Here is a 25,344-nt window from a genome sequence, read left to right as displayed (position 1 = left end):
GACTAACAAATGTATTTGAGCATAAGCTTTTGTGGGCTAAAACGCACTTCATCAGATGCATGCAGTGGAGAATACAGTAGGAAGATATATATACACAGAGGACATGAAAAAATGGGTGTTGCCATACTAACTATAAAGAGAGTAATCAGTTAAGATGGGCTATTCTCAGTAGGAGAAAAAAAACGTTTGAAGTGATAATCAGGATGGCCCATTTCCAACAGTTGACAAGAAGGTGTGAGTAACAGTAGGGGGAATATTAGCATGGGGAAATAGGTTTTACTTTGTGTAATGACCCATCCACACCCAGTTTTTATTCAAGCCTAATTTAATGGTGTCAAGTTTGCAAATTAATTCCAATTCTGCAGTTTCTCATTGGAGTCTGTTTTTGAAGTTTTTTTGTTGGAGTATTGCGACTTTGAGGTCTGTAATCAAATGAGTAGGAAGGTTGAAGTGTTCTCCGACTGGTTTTTGAATGTTATAATTCTTGACGTCTGATTTGTGTCCATTTATTCTTTTGCGTAGAAACTGTCCGGTTTGGCCAATGTACATGGCAGAGGGGCACTGCTGGCACATGATGGCATATATCACATTGGTAGATGTGCAGATGAACGAACCTCTGATAGTGTGGCTGATGTGATTAGGTCCTATGATGGTGTCCCCTGAATAGATATGTGGACAGAATTGGCAACGGGCTTTGTTGCAAGGATAGGTTCCTGGGTTAGTGTTTTTGTTGTGTAGTGTGTGGTTGCTGGTGAGTATTTGCTTCAGGTTTGAGGGCTGTCTGTAAGCGAGGACTGGCCTGTCTCCCAAGATCTGTGAGAGTGAGGGATTGTCCTTCAGGATAGGTTGTAGATCCTTGATGATGCACTGGAGAGGTTTTAGTTGGGGGCTGAAGGTGATGGCTAGTGGCATTCTGTTACTTTCTTTGTTGGGTCTGTCCTGTAGTAGGTGACTTCTGGGTACTCTTCTGGCTCTGTCAATCTGTTTCTTCACTTCAGCAGGTGGGTATTGTAGTTGTAAAAATACTTGAGAGAGATCTTGTAGGTGTTTGTCTCTGTCTGAGGGGATGGAGCAAATGCGGTTGTATCTTAGAGTTTGGCTGTAGACAATGGATCGTGTGGTGTGGTCTGGATGAAAGCTGGAGGCATGTAGGTAAGTATAGCAGTCAGTAGGTTTCCGGTATAGGGTGGTGTTTATGTGACCATCGCTTATTAGCACTGTAGTGTTCAGAAAGTGGATCTCCTGTGTGGACTGGTCCAGGCTGAGGTTGATGGTGGGATGAAAATTGTTGAAAACATGGTGGAATTCCTCAAGGGTTTCTTTTCTATGGGTCCAGGTGATGAAAATGTCATCAGTGTAGCGCAAGTAGAGTAGGGGCATTAGGGGACGAGAGCTGAGGAAGCGTTGTTCTAAGTCAGCCATAAAAAAGTTGGCATACTGTCAGGCCATGCGGGTACACCATAGCAGTGCCGCTGACTTGAAGGTATACATTGTCCCCAATGTGAAATAGTTGTGGGTGAGAACAATGTCACAAAGTTCAGTCACCAGGTTTGCTGTGACATTATCAGGGATACTGTTCCTGACAGCTTGTAGTCCATCTTTGTGTGGAATGTTGGCGTAGAGGGCTTCTACATCCATAGTGACCAGGATGGTGTTTTCTGGAAGATCACCAAAGGATTGTAGTTTCCTCAGAAAGTCAGTGGTGTCTCGAAGATAGCTAGGAGTGCTTAAATGAAAACTTAGATTCTGCAGACCATTCACATCAGAAATGTTGGGACTCACCCTGAATGAGTAAATAGATTTTTCCACCTCTTCATCAAGCCATTCCCACTTACCCACCCACAAATCCTGGCCAGACTAGCAGTGCCTCAAAAAGGATCAGCTACATTCCCTGTTTCTGAGGGCAGAGTAGAGTACAGGCCAAGAGGCGCTTTCAGAAAACTGAAAATATTAAATAGATTGGAAACAAAAAGAAAGGATGAACCAAATGGTTGAACCAAATGGTTGTGGGGAAGGAAAAGGGAAGAAGTGGGAGAAAAGGAGATGCAGAGAGAATAAAGAAGTAATGGGGGGAATACTGAGAGAGAATAAAAGGGAGAGGATGATGGGAGAGGTGGAAAAAGAAATGATGCATTTAAACTGAAGTTACCAATGGACCTCAGGTTTGCATCGCCACATAAAAAGAAGAGTCAAATTTCCTGTAGCAAAATGAGAGCTCCTTATAATCCCAGCTTATTTCAAAATGTGTCAGTAGTAGCAACACAAAATTGTAATTCTTAATGCCTGGTCTTACAGGAGGCAAAATGCTACAGTGTAAAAATTTTACATACACATTCTGCAAATCACCTACATAGAATCATAGACTATCAGGGTTGGAAGGAACCTCAGGTTGTCATCTACTCCAACTCCCTGCTCAAAGCAGGACCAATCCTCAACTAAATCATCCCAGCCAGGGCTTTGTCAAGCCTGACCTTAAACACCTCTAAGGATATGTCTACACTACCCACCGGATCGGTAGCGAGAGGCGGAAGCGGAGTCGATGGGGGAGTGGCGGCCGTCAATCCCGTGCCACGAGGACGCGAAGTAAGTCAATTTAAGTCGATCTAAGATATGTCGACTTCAGCTACGTTATTCTCTTAGAATAGATCTTAGATCGATTCCTCCTCCCACCCAGTGTAGACCAGGCCTAAGGAAGGAGATTCCACCACCTCCCTAAATAACCCATTCCAGTGCTTCACCACTCTCCTAGTGAAAAAGTTTTTCCTAATATCCAACCTAAACCTCTCCCACTGCAACTTGAGACCATTACTCCTTGTTCTATCATCAGGTACCACTGAGAACAGTCTAGATCCATCCTCTTTGGAACCCCCTTTCAGGTAGTTGAAAGCAGCTATCAAATCCCCCCTCATTCTTCTCTTCTGCAGACTAAACAATCCAAGTTCCCTCAGCCTCTCCTCATAAGTCATGTGCTCCAGCTCCCTAATAATTTTTGTTGCCCTCTGCTGGACTCTTTCCAATTTTCACACATCCTTCTTGTAGTGTGGGGCCCAAAACTGGACACAGGACTCCAGATGAGGCCTCACCAGTGTCGAATAGAGGGGAATGATCACGTCCCTCGATCTCCAGGCAATGCCCCTACTTATACAGCCCAAAATGCCGTTAGCCTTCTTGACAACAAGGGCACACTGTTGACTCATATCCAGCTTCTTGTCCACTGTAACCCCTAGGTCCTTTTCTGCAGAACTGCTCCCTAGCCATTCGGTCCCCAACCGGTAGATTGCGATTGACTGGTTGATCATGGAGCTTCGGACAGTTGATCTCAGTTTCAGTCTAGGGTTGCCAACCCTCCTGCAGCCAAACTAGGAGATCGGCCACTAACAGTTCGGTGGCACAGCGGGGCTAAGGCAGGCTTCCTGCCTGCTCTGGTCCCGCGCTGCTCCAGGAAGCAGCCAGCACATTCTTGCAGCCCCTTGCGGGTGCAGGGTTCTCGCGTACTGTCCTCGCCTGTGGGCACCGCCCTTGCAGCTCCCATTGGGAATGGGAACTGTGGACAATGGAAGCAGCAGGGGTGGTGCCTGTGGATGGGAGGAGCGCACAGAGCCACCTGCCCCTCCTGCCCCAGAAGCCGCTGCCAAACATGCCAGGGCAGGCAGGGAGCCTGCCTTAGCCCCACTGCGCCACCCCCCAGAACCGCCTGAGGTAAGCAGTGCCCAGCTGGAGCCTGCACCCCAAACCACTCTGGCACCCCAACCCACTGCCCCAGCCCTGAACCTCTTCCTGTTCCCAACCCCCTGCCTCAGTCCAGGCCCCCCCCTGCATCCAACTCCCTCCCAGAGCCCACACCCCACATCTCCTCCTGCACCCCGACTCCCAGTCCTGAGCTCCCTCCCATACCCCAATCTGTCCCAGAGCCTGCACCCTGTACCTCCTCCTGCACCCCAACCCACTGCCCCAGCCCCTTTCCAGAGCCTGCACCCTGCACCCCAACCCATTGCCCAAACCCTGAGACCCCTCCCAGAGCCAGCACCCCGCATCCCTTCCTGCACCCCAACCTCCTTTCCCAGCCCTGAGCCCCCTCCTGCACCCAAACTTCCTCCCAGAACCCGCACCCTGAACCCCCTCCTGCACCCAACTCCCCTGCCCCAGGCTCAGCCCTGAGCCCCTCCCATACTCCAAAACCCTCAGCCCCAGCCCAGAGCCCGCACCCCCTCCCACACCCCAACCCCCTGTCCCAGCCCGGTGAAAGTGAGTGAGGGTGGGAGAGAGTGAATAACAGAGGGAGGGAGGGAGGAAGTGAATGGGGCAGGGCCTTGGAGAAGGAGTCGGGAAGGGGCAGGGCCTCGGAGAAGGGGTGGGGCAAGGGTGTTTGGGTTTGTGAGATTACTGTTATTTCTACATTTTCTTTGAGATAGATCCTGGGTTGCACTTAAATTCAAAAAGTGATCTTGTGCTTAAAAAGGTTGGAGACCACTGCCCTAGTTTGATTGCCAGAAGCTGGGAGTGGACAACAGGGAATGGATCACTCAATGACTGCCTGTTCTATTCATTCCCTGGCATTGGCCATTGTTGGAAGACAGGATACTGGGCTAGATGGATCATTGGTCTGACCCAGTATGGCCATTCTTATGTCCTTATGTTGGAACAGGAAACAGCATCATAGAGTTTAAAGCCAGAAGGGACCACTAGATCATCTAGTCTGACCTCCTGTATATCACAGGCTGCTACCACCACCCAGCACCTGCCCACTAAAACCAGCAATGGAAATGGGACCAAAGTAAATGAGACCCACAGGAGACTAGACTGTTATGTTCCAGTCAAATATTAGGAGGGATCGAGGTGCACCAGTGCTTAAGGTCCCTACAATGACAGGGAAATGATTAAGTGAGATATACCCAGATAATCTTAACAAGTATCCCACACCCACATGCAGCAGAGGAAGGCAAACCCCCAGACCCCCCCAAAGTCACTGCCAACCTGATCTGGAGGAAAATTTCTTCCTGACCCCATATATGGTGATCAGTTAGACCCAGCACATGTAAGCAAGAACCATCCAGCCATGCTCATGAAGGAGAGACTGCTTGATACCAACTCAACACCCTATCCAATGTCCCATCTCCACCTGTAGCCATCTCTGATGCTTCAGAGGAAGAAGATTAAAAAACTCCCAGAATACAATGGGGGAGGAAGGGATTCCTTCCTGACCTTTGTCAGTGGCCAACTGAAACCCTGAAGCATGAGCTTTAGGCACAAAACCAGAGTGAGCCCCAGGGCTATTAAGCCCTCCTCCCATATCACAAGCAACCCCATTGTACAATGGCACTCATAAATTTGTCCAGATCTCTCTCTAAACTAATTACATTGTTTGCCACCACAATTCCTATTGGAAGGCTGTTCCAGATCCTTCTTCCTCTGATGGTTGGAAACCTTTTTCTAATTTCCACCTTTAATTTGTTCATGGCCAGTTTATACTCATTTGTTCTTCTGCCAACATTGTCCTTTAGCTTAAATAGCTCTTCACCCTCTTTGGTATTTACCCCCATAATATATTTAAAGAGAGCAATCATATCCCCTCTCAGCCTTCTTTTTACAAGACTAAACAAACCAAGATCTTCCAGTCTGCTCTCCTAAGATAGAACCTACATCCCCCCTAATAGCTCTTCTCTCCACCTCTTCCAGTTTAAATCCATCTTTCTTGAATACAGGTGACTGGAATTGTACATAGAATTCCAAATGAAGTCTTACGAATGCCTGGTACAAGGGCATTAATACTTCTCTATCTCTACTGGAAATGCCTCACCTAATACATCCTAGGATTGCATTTGCCTTTCAGAGCCGCACCATATTGGTGGCTCATACTCATCCTGTGATTGACCCACACACCCAGGTCTCTTTCCTCCTCAGTCATTTCCAAACTGAGCCAACAGCTTGTATCAGAAATTCTGATTATTAGACCCTAACTATATGACCTTGCACTGTGTACTACTGAATTTCATCCCATTTCAGTCACTCCAGCCTTCAAGGCCATCCAGATTTTCCTGTGTAAAATTCCAGTCCTCCTCTGCGTTGACTATGCCTCCCAACTTCATATCATCAGCAAATTTAATTAGCGCGCTCCTTCCTTTTGGTGCCGAGGTCATTAATACAAATATTGACTAAGAATAGTCCCAAGACTAACCCTTGAAGAATTCTCTGCAGTCTGATAAGTCACCTTTCAGCACAATCCCTTGCACTTCTCCCCTTTAACCAATTCCTTAGTCACTTTACAATGTTTGTACTGATCTCCATCTTCCCTAATTTGACTAATAATTTCCCATGTGTTACCATGTCAAATGCTTTACTGAAGTCCAAAAACATTAGATCTACTGCACTTCCCTTATCAAAAAAAATCAGTTCTTTTCTCAAAGAAGGAAATCAGGTTACTGCAGCATGATCTACCTTTGATAAACCCACACTGCATTACTTTCCCTTTACCTCCATGAATTTAAATTATTCTTTTCTTCACAATTTGCTCTAAAGCCTGGCATTTTACTGAGGTCAGACTAACAGGTCTGTAATTGTTCGGATCACATTTTTACCCTTTCTTAAATATAGGTATGATGTCAGCTATTATCTAGTCATATGGTACTATCCATGAATAGACACAGGTATTAATCCTTGTTACTGGACTAGCAATCATGTGCTGGTTCTTTCAGTATTCTGGGATGGAATTATCTGATCCCCAAAATTTGAGATTTAAGTTTTTCTTCCACCTCTGATGTGGCAATTTCCATTTCTATATACTCATTTCTATCACTCACAGTGTATTCATGCGCATGTTCCATATTACCATTGTTACTGAAATCTGAGGGAAAGTATTCATTTAGTTTTTGGGCCATATCTAGATTATCTTTAATCTCCTTCCTATTCCTCTGAATAGCACCCGAACCTCATGCTTCCTTACTCTCTTTTTACCTATTATTTAATTTTTTTGGCAAGAGCTAAGTCAGCCTGACTTTTAGTAATTCTCACTTTATTCCTGCATTTTCTAACCTCCACAACGTAGCTTTCTTTGCTGATCAGCCCCTTTTTCCATTCCATATAGGCTCTCTGCTTATGCCTAACAACCTTTTTGAAGTGGTTATTCATCCAGCTGGGTTTGGAGTCCATCCATACAAGTTTTTTCCCCCCTTTCTCCGGATGCAAATTTCAGATAGTTTTTGTAAAACTAATTTGAAGAAATTTTAAGCTTCTTGTACATTTAAGTCCTTGAGTTCTTCAGTCCAGTTGACTTATTTAACTAATTCCCTTCCAATGCTGTTCATCTGAAGTCTTGCGTCCTTGTTTCACCATTGAACTTTGACAGGATGGAAAAAGTCACCTAAATTCTAATTATTTTAGTTAAAATTGACCCCAGGACAGAGGAACAAGCACCACTAACATCCCATAAAATGGGATTGAAGAGATGTGCAGATCTTGGGATAGCCTCTGCATTGGGACAAATTTCATACTCTCTAGACTAGTAGAAACAAACTAACATTCAACTCAATGGCCTTCATCTGAGTGTGCACTTTCTCTTATTACTTGGGACACCATAAACTAGTAGAGATGTAAGAAATTATCATCACTTTTGGTAAAACCGGTCAAGAATAATGGATCAATGCGATTTCGTCTTATTTTACCTTCTGCTGCGTTAACTGGAATGTACTAAAACTCACTGAAAAAAGAACCCCAACAAATTTGTATTTAATGACGTTTTGCAAAACTCATCCAAATCAGGGAAAACTAAAAGCCTTTTCTAAAGGGCTGCCCTGCAAATCTTTGACGTATTACCCACTTCTGTGCAAGAATCAGTGTCAAACACATGGGGTAAAATTCTGACCCCATTCAAGTTAATGGCAAGATTCCCATTGACTTCAGTGGCACCAGGATTTTCCCCCATGAATCCTATTGGGAAAAATTCATCCTGTAACTGTTAATTTATAATCAGGAATATATGTATTACCAGATGAAGGAGCATTGATAGAGAACTGCATTATATGATCAATATATTATTGGATTTTGAAGGTTTGTTGAGGTTTCTTTAAAGGCAGTTGTAAGCGGGATAGATATCAAAATAAATTATTTACCAAGGCAAGGAAAGATTTACAAAATATTTCCAGTTGTAACTCAAAGTGCTAAATTCCGAAAGTTTAGGAGCAGTGAGAATCTAGGGAACCCTATTAAAATATTTATAGAGGTTGTTGATCTCGGATTCCTTTTAACAATGGCAAGTGCCATAAATTGAGTGATGCTGTTGTAGTTGTGGAATTCAGTGACTGGCAAGTATGTATGGGATAGGAAGCAGGGCATTGTCTATCTTTCATTTTTAGTCTACATCATCTTCCCCTATAACTAGAGCAGGTTAACAATATGCTTAAGAAAATCAGTATAAAAAAAATCATACTTTCAAAGTTGTTTCTGTTTCACATGGTTCAAAATAGACCTGTTTTGGAAATTTTTCAAAAATTTTGATTAAAAAAATGCATATCAAAAGCATTTTTGAAACATTATTGAAATTTTTCCATTTACTATAAGCCAATTTAGATAATTATTTAGGTAACAATTCCAGCTAAAACTGGTAATATTTTAATTAAAACATTGCAAAACATTTAACAAAAACAAAAATAATCGTAAAAGTCAATTTTTGCATTTTGTGTCTTAAAAACAGCTTTTCCTATAGAAAAAATTCCATTTGAAAAATTCCAACCAGCTCTATCTATGATATTATGAAAGCATTGTAATGTATTTGACATACAGTACCAGAAATTAAGCTCATGGGATTTTCAGGATAATACTCAGTTATGGATTTAAAAATGTGTACTGTACATTCAATATTCCAGCAGGTGGTGTCCTCTTACCTTCTCTAACTGTTCCATGCATGCATTGTGGACCACAATCTTGCAGGCAGCACACTTTCGTCGGAGAGCCGATTTCTACAGCATTTAAGAACAATGTGGGTGAGAGTGTATGGAATGAGGGGAAATCATTTACAGAAACAAAATCATTTATCAGAAGCCAGACAGCTTCTCTTTCCCTCATCTTATCCAACAGGTCTTCTGGATTATCTTCAAAATCTGATTGAGCTTTATGTTGAAAAATGGCTTGTAGCTGAATAGCCAAGAATAAAGGTATAAACAGGGTAATAAGGTGGAACATGGGACATATGGCATGGGCATGTGGATGGAAAACAAGAACTAAAGGGATTTTTAATATAGTAAATAAAGTTACTGATGACATTTTGAATACGACTTCCTTATCAGGAACAGTCTGAAATGGAAAAGGGCATAGCTAGTGAAGAGACAAGGAAACACACACTTTACTGAGAGTTTCAGTAATGACTCAAGCCAAACTGGGGAAAAAGTTCCTCCTCTACTGTTCATATGAAGCACTGAATTTGATGGGGCATCTCTCTGACCAATGCCTTGCAGAAAAATCCTGTGTGATTTATTAGAGAATGATAATCGTCCTGCAGAATTTTGTTAACCAACCTATAAAATGTTATATCAGGAACATAAATTCTCTATTAAGTTATTTAAAGTGGCTTTACAATTCTGTACAAAAGAAATCATCTTCTGTTAATAGGTTTTTTACTGCAATTTTCATAGAATACTACTGGTCAAATTCCTATTAAAGTGAACACTAGATGTCCATTAAGCACAGAAAGCCTTTACCATAAACTTAATTCTTTCTTGTTCTTACACATACTTAATCATTCTAATGAGTCTCGCAAAAGACATTTTTACAGAAACATTTATGATTGAAAGACAGAAACATGATCAACACAATAAATTAAGGCTGATTTGCTTGCAACTTGCAGTCATTTTTATCATAGTCATTGAGAGCTTGTAATTAATGTTTTCTTTATAATTTTCAATATGTTATTAGCTAGATTTTGGAAGCAACAGCCCTCTTGTAGCTCACATAACACTAGTAAATTTGCAGTATTGTCAAATCATGATTTTTCTTCGTAAGTCTCTCAATTTTTGGTGTTTTTCTTAAAACGCCAGCTGATAGAATTATGATATAGCATAAGAATCTCAGCTTTTCATAAAAAGTAAGTTTCTTAGTCCTCATGATTGCAGAGAAAAGCTTGAAAACATGGAACACACGTACCTTAACAGCTTAAAGACCAGAAGGAAAATAAAAAGAACCAAACATTTTTTTTAAAAGCATCATGATTTGTAAACCAATCTCATGATTTTGAGCATTGGACTCATAATTTTTGAATGTTGGTGCTTGCAGTACTGATTCCAAGCATTAGTAAGGAAAGACTGGTGGATAAATCAGACTGAGTCTTTTCCATCCCATGTACTATTTATCAAAGTGTCAGCTCCAAAGGGTGAGAGTTCATATCCTGCTAAGGCCTTATGTTTATTAAAATTTCTATGCATTTTCCCATAAATGCAATTATAGATTAATTATTTCATACCACTTTTCCATTAAAAAAAGATATCTGATCTAAAAATATTTTATATGTAAAAAGCAAAGTAACAGAAAGGCCAGTGCAGCCACAGAAAGATGTAGCATCTCTAAAAAGATTCAAATTGGAAAACCATTAGCCATTTAAATGATCAAGATAAGCAAAAACATAATTAGAGTTAACTAGATTCTGCCCATCTACAGTTCACATACCCATACCAGAAAGCAGCACAAGTGCTACTTTGTGTTACACTACTAGATTCCCCACAACCCACAAAACCTTAAAACAAAAAAGAATTTCAGTCAAGAAAAGGCCAGGCAATTAAAAATTGTCAGTTCTCACATATGACTCCACATCTGTGGGCCTGTTGGCTGGAAAAGCCTTCAATCAACTAAGATTCCCACCAGCCAAAGGTGGACTAGGGTTTGTGGGGGCGGGGCCCTAGGCCAGAGCAAGTGGGGGTCCCTCCCCACCCCTTCCACCTGCAGTCCCCCTCTTCTCCCCCTGGTGCTCCTGCTGGGGAGCGGGGTCAGGGTACGGGGGCTTGCCCAGCACCATCCACCCAGCACTCATGCCAGGGAGTGGGGTCAGGGTAGGGGGGCTTGCCCCGCTCCGCCCGCATTGCACTCTTGCCAGGGGGAGAAGGGTTGGGGCATGAGGGCTCCCAGCCGGAGCATTGGGCAAAGCGGGGCAAACCCCTGTGCTCCAACCCAGCTCCCTGGCAGGAGCACCAGGTGGGTGGGCGGAGCAGGTTGGGGCATGGGGTCATCCATTTTTCCAGAGGCCCCGAATTGGCCAGGGCCCCTGGGCATGGGTCCCGTTGGCCCAGTGGCTAATCCACCACTGCCACCAGCATTTCCAAAATGGTCCTGATTCACCACGTTACTGCAGTTTTATTCCAGGGTAACAGCACTGATTTCAGTGGAGATGTCCCCTCATCAAACTGTAATAACACAGTAGTGAATTAGGCACAGTATACTTTTAAGGGTCTATACTACTTGAAACAGGCAAAATTCTCTGGGGTCTTAAGCTCAGTTCTCATTCAGGCAAACTTCTACTGACATCACTGGGAGCTTGCCCAAATTAGGACTCAGTAAACACCTCAGATTTCATACTATTAGTAGAAATAGTACAATTTTGAGAGGTTTTTAAAATTTTGTTTAAATAAAGAATTTGACCAATAGTTTTGATTCTTTCTTTCTATCTATCTGCTATGGCAAGGCACCATCCGTCACACTAGGAAATGCAAGTTCTCAAGCTTCTGAAGTAGTCTCTTAAACCAAAACTGGATTCATTGCCCTACAAACAGATATGGAAGTCTGAAACTCTTATACTCACTGCAAATTTGACTTGGCAACTGTCCTCCCCCAGGTAACACAGGTCCCCAGAGACATTGGTCTCCAGCCACAGATGCTCTCCATTCACTGCATTCTCCTGAGAAGAGATGATTGTTAAATTGGCTGAGGTGAGTACAGTATGTTAAAGAATTTGAATGCTAGCTTAAATTAAAAACAACGATGATTAACTCATCATCGCTTGTGATCTAAGCCACAAGTTTAGTGGTCTCATCCTAGAACCAGTCAGATACTTTTTCACAACACAAAACCATCACACTGTGTTTCATAATTGGCCATCCCTCTCACAAGAAGCCTGTTGTAGAATGATAGGGGTGCCGTTGGTCAGGACCGATATTTATTGACAGAGCTGTTTGGAGGAACTTTGCCTAGCACCTACCCACACTATGCCTAGGTTAAGCAGTACTATCAGTTCCTCACTTTCATCAGAATGAAATTTACCACTATATTTAAAATAAAAATTAACATAAAAGAAGTAAAAGACAATGTTATTGATTGTATTGATTGCAGACTAAAGAACCAGACCAGGAAGTGGAAACTACCATATCCAATGTAACTACAGGGGTATTTAGATAGGAGCTCTGAACAAATCATTTCTACCTGAGTACATACCACCACTCTCATGAAAAATGCCATTGGAATGTTAATGGCCAGAAGTAAGGACCTTGGGTTTACATCTAAAGAATGCCACCTCCTGCTGGTTAATGCTCTCAAAATCAAGCTGGTGTATTGGTGATCCAGCCATGATTCCCGGAGAAGTGAATCATAGAATTGTAGACATGTAGGGCTGGAAGGGACCTCAAGAGGTCATCTAATCCAGCCTCCTCTGCTGAGGCAGAACCGAATAAACCTAAACCATCCCTGTTTGTCTAACCTGTTCTTAAAAACTTCCAGTGATGGGGATTCCACAACCTCCTTTGGAAGTCTATTCCAGTATTTAACTATCCTTATAGTTAGCTTTTCCTAATATCTAACCTACATTTCCCTTGCTGCAGATGAAGACCATTATCTACCCTTAGTGGACACTGAGAGCAAGTGATCAACATCCTCTTTGTAACAGTCCTGAACATTTTTGAAGACTTATCTGGTTCCTCCCCCGTCCCCACCACCACCTTAGTTTTCATTTCTCAAGACCAACATACCCAGTTTTGAGAAAAGAAGACTGGTAACAGTCTTCATATCTGTTAAAGGCTGTTATAAAGAGGACTACAATCAACTGTTTTCCATGAATGAATCACCCAGAACACTTACTGAGCTTTCCTGAGAAGCCCACATCTATTTATCAAGCCCCGCCCTCCTTACTTCATGAAATCGGACAAAATCTCAGCCTGAGCAAATCTGGCTACAGAAAGATTCCAGTTTCCATCCTAATGTGATATTACCTTAATAGCAAAAATAAAATGGTGTACATGCAATATTTGAGCAAAGTGAATAAGCAAGAAAGCACACAGATCCAAAGTCCTGATTTTTAATCAGGAACCAAAATTCCCTAAAAAGAAACAGAACAGATTAAAAGTCCCTCCATTCACGTCATGTTTCTCCATAACTTTCCATTCAAGGTTTCTAAAGATAAAGTGGCCTATTTTCATAACCCAGTTTAGACCAAATTAGATTTTGTTCTCGGTTGTTCCTTAATGGGTCATATATTCATAGGGCCTGGTTTTCTATCAGAAGTTTGAATAAAACAAATCTGTACTCTGCTACACTTTCTGGCTGTGTTACGCAGGTCAGACTAGATGATCACTGTGGCACCTTCTGGCCTTAATATCTATGGGCCAGAGTCTCTGTGACTCTGCACCTAGTCATTTACACCAGTACAAAAAATGGGCATAAAATTTTACCATTCCCATCTGGTGGCATTTACACCCATTTTGCACTCACTTTCCTCTGATGTAAATGACTCCAGGATAGAACTGGTCAAAACTTGGAATTTCCATTCTGAGGAAAATTCTGACATTTGAATAGTTCCTTCAGTCACAAATCAAAATGAAAAAAATGTCATGGTGGAAATACTGTATCACCTTATCAAAAGGCTTTGGCCTAAAAATGTTCAAGCACTTTGGCTTCATAGTTTCTACTTTTATATTTTACTTCAATTTATGATAGAGACTATTATACAATAGCATAAAAATGTTCCATCAGAAATATTCAACCAGTCTTACTCCACAAGGTGCGGAACAACAGAAAAATCAGACCCAAAGATTTTAAGACCAGATGGTACCGCTAACATCATCTAATCTGACATGCTGCATAACATGGGAGATAAAAGGTGGCAGAGTCCAAATTATTATATTTATATTTCTGATGCATAGATAGTTTTCTGCTGGAGACTGAGTTGGGTGGACTACTAATTAATACTTTGCCTGGTTAAGTTGTTTTGCACTTGCTGGTGGAATTGTTCATGTGCAGAGATTTACTTTGTATCAGGAAAATAATGGAATAAGGCAAGTACAAATCCCACCTACAATTTGGGAAAAGCCAGAAAATCCTCCTGTTTAATATTTTGAAGTATGAGAGAAAACAAAATACAAAAAAAATTAGGAGACAGTCTTTTTAGCACTATCATGAATGTAACTTGTAGCTGCTATGATTCCACTTGTAAATTGAGACAGATCTTCTCCCTGAAGCAGAAGCAGCTGCCATTATGTGTTCAGATCCAGGCTGCTATAGAGGTGACACAAACACTGTGCTCTCTCAGATGGAGACTTTCCATTTATTTGTTCTTGTTTTGTTACTGACTTAATATAAAATAAAGTTCTTTTTGGTATAGGATTGCTCTTTGGGAATGGAAAAACGAAACACACACTGCCCCAATTTGAGGGGACATTAATATCCGCAGAATGGAATTTAGGGGGAATTGTAATTACTTGTGTTTCACCACAACTAGCTGTGCATATTTTTCAGCCTGTTAAATTTGGTTTCTCCTTTCAGAAGTGCCCCAGCCTAGTTCAAAGCCAACCAGATTTAGTGAAGCCCTTTGGCCCTCTCATATGTGTCAGCTCTGCAAGCTGCAGTCAGAGTAGTTTGAAACACAATGCAAACTAAACTGGATAATTTAATTTAGAGTGGCAAGCAGCCATGGATATTCAGCCAATCAGATCACCCAGTTGGCTGAACATTCCAATTTCAAATGAGATATAGCATGACTTGTAGCAAAAAGAAAGGATCTTTCCATAATTCCTGTCATGGAGAGAGCTTTTCAAAATTATATATGAAAGAATTTTGAAGTAAACCATTTAAAGGAGGAAAAACTTTCAAACGAGCCAGGCTAAGAATTCCAGTTTAATGCCATTTATTTGGGAATTTCCTTGTTTGTTTGTTTTTAATATTTAAAAATACATGAATACTAAACAAGGAGCCCAAAGAGATGTAACCATGTGATATTTCTAATAATTTGAAGATACGCAGTATCAACTTTATACCAGCAAAGAGTCCTGTGGCACCTTATAGACTAACAGACATATTGGAGCATGAGCTTTCGTGGGTGAATACCCACTTCGTGGGATGCATGTAGTGGAAATTTCCAGAGGCAGGTATGAATATACCTAGCCTGACTCACTCTTGCTTGCATATTTTTGTTAAGGGCAGCTGTAGTCTGAGTGCCCCTGAAGACAATGGAAGGTAGAACCCATTTTGAAAGTGTCCAGTCCTTCATGGAATTCTCTGGGAAGAACATTACGTGTCACAGAATCATAAACATGCAGAGCTGGAAGGGACCTCAAGAGGTCATCAAATCCAGTGCCCTCATGCTGAGGCAGGACCCAGTAAACCTTGACCATTGCTGACAGGTATTTCTCCAACCTGTTCTTCAATCCTCCAATAATGGAGATTCCACAACCTCCCTTGGAAACCTATTCCAGATTTAAATATCCTTATACTTAGAAAACTTTTCCTAATATCTATCCTACATCTCCCTTGTTGCAGATTAAGCCAATTACTTCTTGCCCTTCCTTCAGAGGAAATGGAGAACAATTGATCACTGTGCTCTGTGTAACAGGGTTTAACATATTTGAAGACTCTTATCATGCTCCCCCCTCAGTCTTCTTTTCTCAAGATTAAACATGCCTCATTTTTTCAACCTTTCCACATAGGTCAGGTTTTCTAAGTCTTTTATCATTTTTGTTGTTCTCCTCTGGACTCTCATCGATTTATCCACATCTTTCCTAAAGTGTGGCACCCACAATTGGACACAGTACTCTAGCTGAGGCTTCACCTGTGCCAAGTACAGCAGGACAATAACCTCCTGTGTGTTATATGTGACACTCCTGTTAATACACCTCAGCATAATATTAGCCTTTTCCACAACTGTATCATATTGTTGACTTATACTCAGTTTGTTATCCACTATAACCAGAGATCTCTTTCAGCACTACTCCCATCTAGCCAGTTACTCCCTATTCTGTATTCGTGCATTTGATTTTTCCTTTCTAATTGTAGTATTTTACACGTGCCTTGATTGAATTTCATCTTGTTGATTTCAACCAATTGTCCAATTTGTCAAGGTCATTTTGAATTCTAATCCTTTCCTCCAAAGTACTTGCAACCGCTCCCAATTTGGTGTCATCCGCAAATGTTATAAGCCCACTCTCCACTCTATTATCTAAATCTTTAATGAAAATATTGACTTGTACTGGACCCAGGACTGACCCCTGGAGGATCCCACTAGACACACGCTCCCAGCTTGACAGCAAACCATTGATAACTATTAGTATGGTCTTTCAACCAGTTATGCACCCACCTTATAGTAATTTCATCTAGACCAGATTTCACTAGTTTGCTTATGAGAATGTCATGTGGGATGGTGTCAAAAGCCTTACTACAATCAAGGTATAGCACATCAACTGCTTCCCCCGACCCCAAGCCCCTAGGCCAGTAACACTGTCCAAGAAGGAAATTAGGTTGGTTTGGCATGATTTGTTCTTGACAACTCCATGCCGGCTATTCCTTATAACTATATTATCCTCTTTGTGCTTACAAACTGATTATTTAATAATTTTTTCCAGTATTTTTCCAGGTATCTAAGTTAGTCTAATTGGTATATAATTCCCTGGGTCCTCTTTGTTCTCCTTTTTAAAAATAGGTACTATGTTTACCTTTCTCCAGTGTTCTGGGACCTCACCCATCCTTCACAAATTCTTGAAGATAATTGCTAATGATTCCAAGATTGCTTCAGCTAGTTCCTTAAGTACCCTAGAATGAATTTCATCAGGCCCTGCTGACTTGAATACATCTAACTTATCTAAATATCTTTATCCTGTACTTTCCCTATTTTGACTGAAGCAAAATAGGCATTAAACACTTCAGCCTTCTTGATTTCATCAGTCATTGGCTCTCCTTCCCTGCTAAGTAGAGGACCTTCACTTTCCTTCATCTTTCTCTTGCACCTAATGTATTTACAGAACCTCCTCTTATTGTCTTTTATGTCCCTTGCTAGATTTGACTCATTTTGTGTCTTAGCCTTTCTGGTTTTGTCCCTTCATGCTTATGTTATTCTTTTGTACTCCTCCTTAGCAATTCATCTGTGTGTCCATTTTTTGTAGGATACCTTTTTGATTTTCAGGTCATTAAACAGCTCCTAATGGAGCCACATTGGCCTCTTCCTGTTCTTCCTATTGGGAAGAGTAGCCTCCTCAACTGAGGCTTTTATATTGTCTCCTTGAGAAATGCTAGCTCTCCTGAACTCCTTTATCCCTTAGATTTTCTTCCCCTGGGACTCTACCTACCAGATCTCTGAGTTTATTAACATCTGCTTTTTTTTAAGTCCTTGGTCCTTATTCTGCTGCTCTCATTCCTTCTTTTCCTTAGAATCATCAAATCTATCATTTCATGATCACTTTCACCCAAATAGTGATCCCTTCTGATTTGCAACCAATTCTGCCTTGTTGATCAGAATCAAGTCTAAAATGCTGAAAGAGAAACAGCAAAAAATAATTGCTCATCCTAAAAAATGTCTTCAAATACAGGCTATACACAATTCCAGTGATTTTTAACTATATGGGAAGACTGGATTCACTACTACTTCCTGAGGTGAGAGCTAAAGAAGCGGCTAGCTAAACCACACTACACTTTTCAAAAGAGGTAGTGGCATAGCCACATGCAAGGATTCCCCCTATTAGTGAGCCTCTGATGATGTATGTCTCTTCCTATCTGCATACTTGGTTCCCAACTACAAGACTTAGTTTTGCAGAAATATTAATAGGAAGAGACATCATTCAGTGTACAAATTAACAGAGTATATGAAATGATGATTTACAAGGGAGACCATAGACATGGAAAAGAAAAGCATTCATCTGGATTAATGTTGTTGTGACAAGTCAATACAAGTGGGATTAGAGTTGATACACTACATTTTATGTGTATATATAAATGTAGAATATCAATATATACAAATACACACACATACTTCAATCCATTGTTCTTTAAGGTAAGGGGCCAATAACTCTGGCTAGAACCACATACCAAAAAGAGGCAGAGTATGATGAAAGCATACAGATTCACATGTATAGGTGTAAATACATCCAATGGGCAATATGGGCACCCTTATGAAAAAGTCCTATATAACTGAATGGGAAGAATAACCTTTTTATACTTTTTTAAACATCTAAAACTCTCACTGAAATTTTATAGTCTTACCAAACAATCCTGTATGGGCGGTTAAAAACAGAAGCCTATGAAATGATACCATCTTCTATTATATTACATTGGTTTTTAGAATAATTTCAATAGAAACCTATTTCTATAGAATCCTACATGTTTCATTCCTATTAACTTCCACAAGACTGTATAACATGGCTATAGAGTTATAATAGTTTCCCTCTAAAGAACACTCAACATACTCCATAGGTCTATGTAAATTGTCCATTCACAGAATGTACACACCGGGGTCCAATCCTAAATTTTGCTACTTCAAAGGATACAAAAGTGGGCCCTATATATCCATAAGTCCTTCCAACTGCCCCTTTAAAGGATGTTTATCATACAATCAAAGGCCAAACAAGTGTTCCTTCAAAGAACATACATCATAGATCCATACACTGAATATTATTATTATTTATTGTATTACCATAGTGCCTAGGAGCCCTACTCATGGAGTAGGACCCATGGAGTAGGACAAAAATACAGTCACTGACCCCAAAGAATTTATAATCTAAGTATAGACAAGAGACAACAGATGGATAAACAAACAGACAGGGGAGTACAAAGAAACAACGTTGGCCAACATGATAGCCAGTCATATCAGCACATCACCAGCCGAACTGTTGTCAATTTTTTTGTAGGCATCATAGAAAAGGGAAGCTTTAAGGAAGGTGTTGAAGGAGCATACTGAATTCATTTTGTGGATGTTTACAGAGAACTCCTCCCAAGCGTGTGGGGCAGCATGGGAGAATGCACAGAGGTGCTCATTTGAAAATCTAATAAGTGGACAATGGAGGCTGGTATCATCTGCTGATCGGAAGCAGGAGTCACATACAACCTAGAGCAGTGGTTCTCAAACTTTAGTAACCCAAGGACCCCCATTTTGATTTCAATTTTTTGCATACCCTCAAGCCCCCGCTCAGCCCCATGCCCCACCCCCACTCTACCCCTGCCCCTCCTCTTCCCCACCTCTTTTCGCCCCCTCCTCTGAACACGCCCCATTTCTGCTCCTCCTCCTCCCTCCCAGCGCCTCCTGCATGCCGGGAAACAGCTGTTCCATGGTGTGCAGGAGGCACTGGGAGAGAGGATGAGGAGTTGATCAGTGCGGCCAGTGGCCCCGACACGATTCTGCCCCCTCCCCTGAGCGCGTCCCATCCCCGCTCCTCTCCCTCCCTCCCAACGTCTCCTGCATGCCGCTGAACAGCTGTTGAGGAAGGGAGAGGGGGGAGGAGTTGATCCGCGGGGAAGGTGGACCCCCTTGAGTACCCTCGTGGGCCCCCAAGGGGCCACAGACCCCAGTTTGAGAAACGCTGCCCTACTGGAAGAATACACACTACACATCTTTAGGGAAGGGCTTACTCCATATTGCCCTATGGCTATAAAAGCAGCTTCTCAGGGGGTATACAGGTTACAGCAGTGCTGCAAAAAGAGATCACTAAGTTAGAGAGAAGCCAAAGGGTAGCAAGTTATTAAAAGTTTAGAAAATGTGACTAACGAAAGTGAGATTAAGCTATGAATTTATACATCTGTGGGAAAGAAAAGAAAATCTCAGGAGCAATACCTCGCTCTTATATAGCACTGGTCATCGGCAAATCTCAAAGGTCAGCATTATTATGTACAAATGGGGAAATTGAGGCACACAGAGGAGAAGCAAATTGCCTAAAGTCGCCCAATAGGCCACTGGCAAAGCTAAGGATAGAACTCGAGTTTCTTGAGACCTAGAGTCAAGTGCTCTATCCATCAGGCCACCCTGCCTTCCATATGTGACACTGACAAATAACTAGCAAGGAGATAACAAAAAATGAAGGGTGTGATCAGGGAATTATTTTCAGCCATCATTGTGGAGGCATTAAGGAAGGAAACATTTATGCTACAAATTTAGGCTGCACTTTTTGGGCATGATGTCAGTAGGACACTGGAATAACCTGCCACACAAGGTCAATGAATCACCTACACTAGAAGTTCTAAAGGAACGACAAGACAGAACCAACAGGGATGCTGTAGGAATCTATTAATATTATCTTGCAGTGTTATAGAGAAATAGATTAAATATCAACATGTCCTTTCCAACCCTAATACAAATTAATCCAAATACTCTGTCAAAGAATTTACTGTACATATCGTATCCCTTGGGCTGTATGAGTTCCCCATGGCAGATGGGCAGCGCACTTCTATATAGGTTATATAAGAAACCACTTGGGAGGGTATATATTGTAGAGTGCCATTTTTGAAAAGGGCAAGTAGTTGTATTAGGCTATGATTTAGCAAGGTATTTAATTGAGTTTTTGCCTAACTTGAAGCACATGAGCAGTGCCACTGACTTCAATGGGAAACTCTCGTGCTTAAAGACAGACGTGTTTAAATATCTTGCTGAATCAGAGACCAAGTTTCCTCTGGAGCAGGATTTAGGTTTTGTAAGGCCAATCCCTTTGGGATCCACACAGGATTTCTGAAACTGAGAGGATTGAACTTTTTTAACACTCTTCTCTGCACTCTATTATACATTCATAGATTTTAAGGTTAGATGGGACCCTTACAGTCATCTAGTCTGACCTCCCGTATTACATAGGCTAGAAAAAAAAATTCAGCTAGTGATACCTGCTTCAAGCCAAACAACAGTAGCTGAAGCAGAGCATATCACTTAGAAAGACATTCAGTCTTTAAATAAAGGTTGTCTTGGCCTAAATCACAAAACAACTTCAAAAGGAAATAAAATCTCTCTAACACACCTATACTTGTCACCTTAGGGCTTGATCCTGCAAGATGCTGAGCACTCAAGCATGTAATTTTGCTGTACTGGTGCTAAACTTTCAACATATCCAGTCCCATTGACTCTGCTGGGACTTTTCATGTGCTTAAGTGCTTTGCTGGATAGATGTCAGAGTTCTCTGCCCCTTACAGGATCAAGCTCAGAGTGATCAGAGCTAACATCCAACCCTGTTACATGCACCTTTACCTAGCCATGTAAAAAATGAAGGTTAGAGGGAACATGGGCAGGAGATGTTATTTAGATAAATTGCCATGATTAAAAATAAACACCTACACTCCATTCTAGTGTTGTTCTTGGCTCCTTCCCTGGCCCATTGGAGATTGCGATGCTGAGGGAGTGCACAGGAGCCAGATGCTGGAGGCCTGATCTGGAGATTGCTTTCCTGCAAGATGAGAAGAAAAAACAAAAACAAAACAACAGCACTCTTTTTTTTGTCTAGAAAATCAGCAGAGGCAGCACAGCTGTAAATTTCAGTTTGGTGGAAACAGGGCTAGGAGGTTATATTATGCTGTACAGAGCCAGGGGAGCAGGTAAGTGGGTGAAGGAAAGTCAGAAAGGGAGGGAGAAGAATGCAAAAGCAGCTTAGTAGAGAAATAAAGCAAGTTTGATAACTGAAAAGTGCTGTTTAAGACAGATCAGTTATCCTTCCATACCCAAGCATAAAGGGCAAAATCCATTGGGCCAAATGTAGCCCTGCACTCATTGAAATGGAGTTCCTATTCTTTACATCAGGGCTGTTGGGCTCATTGTATATGCAACGCAAATGAAGATTTGAGTTGCTTTTATTGAAAGGGGGAAGGAAGGCCTTGAAAAAGGAAGAAAACACCCTGTTTGCTTTACTCAGATAGCTTGCCATCTGAAAAAGAAACTCCCACTTAAACAACAGAAAACCTAACACAGAAAACTGAGGTAATCCTTGGGAGCAGGAAAGGTTCAGATGTTGTCCCTTTTTTGGTGAGCTCCACCAGGGATATACTCCAATTTCTTTCCCCGTTCACTTCACTCCCATCTCTTTGGGGCCCATGTGACTGAAATTCTCTTAGGAGGGATAGCATTCCCTGCAAAGGCCACAAATGTTATTCAAAGCATCAGCCAAAGGCACTCCCAGCCCCCCAGGGCTGAGTGCTCTTCCGCCATACACTCCCCAGCCCCTGCCAGCGCAGCAAGTAAGGTCAGCCCTGAACTTTAATCCCTCAAGTGGAAGCACATGCTATCATAATACCAGGCTGCTCCAGGATTTAGGCTTCTTAAAGCTATAGGGCTGCAAACATCAAGACAGCATGGCCTGATTGGTGACAACCAAAAAAATCTTACAAGTTCTTTCTTCAGCAGTCAGTGCTGTGGGGGTGGTAGTGTGTTGAGGGGAATTCCTTTCTTTTCGCAAGCCTAACACATACCTTTCTCCCTCCCTCCCTGGAAATGAAATGACAATCTGTTTTTGCAAAGCGCTTTTCTGCAATAACACTCCCATCATACTATAGCTATTTATAGGCTTGCCTAAGCATACAAATATCCCAAGGCAACTTACAATAAAGGTCAACAGAGCCAATGATGTCAATCCAGCTCAGCCATACGCTAAATGAATCTCTTTACTCCCTGTAAACATAGAATGCACTGTATGTCAATAGAAGAGGAGCTCAGAGCCCGCAACGCTTTCAGTGCATGTCCTGGAAATCAGGTAGGGTGAGAGGAAAATTACAAATCTTCCCCTCCTCCCACATCCTCAGACTGGTACCCTATTCAGTTGGTAGTATCTCGTTTAATGAACACACAGTACATTTATAGCTTCCAGTCCCCATCCCTCATGTCACTGCATATCACCAATATGTTGGCATACAAGGAAATTTTAAAAATGTTTTACCTAGACTAAATCCCCTTTATATATGGGTGGGATCCTGAGGGAAGAAGCTCTCAACAGCTGGCAGAAGCATTGTGAGAGAATGATTTAGTAGCTAGCTAGGCACCTGTGCAGTACACATTACCATGGTGTGGTCAGTAGACCATAATCTGGTCTTTATGAGGATCAAAGGAAGTCTGGAGACTGAGGACCTTTAAAGAGGTAATTTCACACTACAGCAAACTTTACAATGTAAAATACAGTACTATGAATATTTATACATAAAGTAGTTTCCGGTATGTGGCCAGTCTCTCTCGATATTCCTTTTGGTACCATTTTGGTTATTAGTGCTTGGCAGAGAACCATTGCCCAGTATCTTCTGATTGATCTTGCCACAAACCCAGTCCTGTATTTATGGCATCACAATCTCTTGGTGGAAATGAATTTCTGCATTGTATCAATAAGGGTAATAACAATCACAATTTAGTGGCTGCTTGAACTTGAAGTCACAATGATTGGAGTAAGTTTCTACGTTATACAAAAAAGGTGTGGAGAGGAGGATCTGAATCAAAAATAAAAGTATTTACAATTAATTAGTTCATGAAAATGGCAAATTTTGCGAGCAATATTATTCACAGAATATTATTTGCTGAACTATAGAGTTATTGAATAATAAATGCAAATTATTTGCATCTGCTGAATTTAAACATGTCTAAATTTGCAACATATATTACTAGTCACATTATTTGACCAGCTCTAGAGATAAGGCCTCCAGTGGCCATGAATTCAACAGAGACATAAAAAGTAAATATGCCTAATTAATGGCTACAGACTTCCCAATGTCAGGCTTTGGATACAATTTAAAGCCAGGATTACATTTGTGCAAACCTTTTGCAACAAAACCTGAGATTCGGCCCATGCTCCCTGAAAGGTTAGCTGAGGTTGGTGAGACTTTGGGGTGAAACTTGGCTGAGTTTTATGCCTCCCTCCCCATGCCTACCAATGATGGATTTACGAGTTTGGCTGGAAAACATGCAAAACACAGTCACTATGATGATGTTTTTCATCTTTGTTGGAACACAAAACCTTAAAATAATCCCATGTGTTGTAAACCCATGTAAACCATAACAGCCCATCAATCCCAACTCAAGCTAAAAATACTATGTGTAGTACAAACTCTTGTCAGAACACTGCTTTGGGAGGTAAGAGATATGAAGTGCCAGAACACACTGAGCTGAGTTGGAGGAGATCTATATTGCAAAGACATACCAAAGAGAGAAAAACAAAGGCCACATCAGAGAGAAAATAATTTCATGTTCTGATTTAAATGAAAAAGAGGTTATATGGCAGCCATCCTGGAAAGAAAGAATCTGGAAGAAAATGCAAAGTGGATAAAGTAATGGATTCTATAACCAGGTGAATGGACTCAGATTGTTCTAAGTAGTTCATTAGAGCAACTGTGACTTTTCAGGCAGAAAGGTCACATGAATTACTTTCCGTTACTTTTTGCAGCTAAGTGTCCTGAGCATGTGTAGCAGCAAAAGGCTCACCATGCAGCCTTCAACCATGAAGCAAAAGTAATCACATTATGAGAAAGTAATAGGAAAATATATCTGCGTTTAGCTATAAATGTCCTTTCTTCAAAGTAATAAGGTCCATAGATCCATACAATGGGTATGTCAGCTGGCTTACAGCTTGGTGGCAGAACCAGACCGGCCAGTCACTGGCAGAAGAGGCATGCTCCACCTCCATAAAGTTCTGATCTGTGGACCTTAACTCAATGAAAAATGAGCAATATTTTGCTGATTATATTTTAGATCTAATAATTTGTATTAGAGTGCATCAATGCACTTATAACAAAATCTATGGCATCAGGGCCAGTGTAACCACTAGGCAAACTAGGCAGCTGCCTGGGGCGCCAAAAAGCGGTGCCCCAAAATTTTTTTACACAACAGTAAAGTCACATCTGATGCAGGGGTTAGGTTCTAAGTCAGCGCATAAGAGGAAAATCACGTATAGTGAAAATTACCAAAGTACAGTACACACAGTATACACTAGAACAGGGGTCCTCAACAGCGGCACGCGTGCCAAAGGTGGGATGCGAGCCGATTTATTTTTAATGGCAGGCTGCGGGTCCCGGCCGCTGCTGAGCCCGCTGCCGGTCTGGGGTTCCATCCTCCAGCTCCTGCCAGCCGGGGTCCCGGCCGCTGGCCCGCTCAGCCCATTGCCGGTCCCACTCAGCCCACTGCCAGCTGAGTTAACGGAACCCCAGACCGACAGCGGGCTCAGCGGCGGCCGGGACCCGCAG

The 25,344-nt window shown here is 41.7% G+C and overlaps 1 protein-coding gene across 2 annotated transcripts in view; it reads right to left on the bottom strand.

Annotated features, from left to right (window-relative positions):
* Positions 1–25,344, bottom strand: part of DGKI (diacylglycerol kinase iota) — a 247,631-nt gene that overhangs the window by 171,528 nt on the left and 50,759 nt on the right. For both annotated transcript variants that reach the window (XM_034779724.1, XM_034779732.1), the window contains 3 exons: positions 21,473–21,581; positions 11,777–11,872; positions 8,877–8,951 (listed from right to left, as the gene is read on the bottom strand). In XM_034779724.1, the coding sequence (XP_034635615.1) occupies positions 8,877–8,951; positions 11,777–11,872; positions 21,473–21,581 (280 nt within the window). The remainder of the gene's footprint in view (positions 1–8,876; positions 8,952–11,776; positions 11,873–21,472; positions 21,582–25,344) is intronic.

The sequence above is a fragment of the Trachemys scripta genome, chromosome 1 (assembly GCF_013100865.1).
Source record: "Trachemys scripta elegans isolate TJP31775 chromosome 1, CAS_Tse_1.0, whole genome shotgun sequence".
NCBI classification, from domain to species: Eukaryota; Metazoa; Chordata; order Testudines; family Emydidae; genus Trachemys; species Trachemys scripta.
Note: the sequence above shows the minus strand (reverse complement) of the source record. Positions and strands in the feature narration are given on the sequence as shown.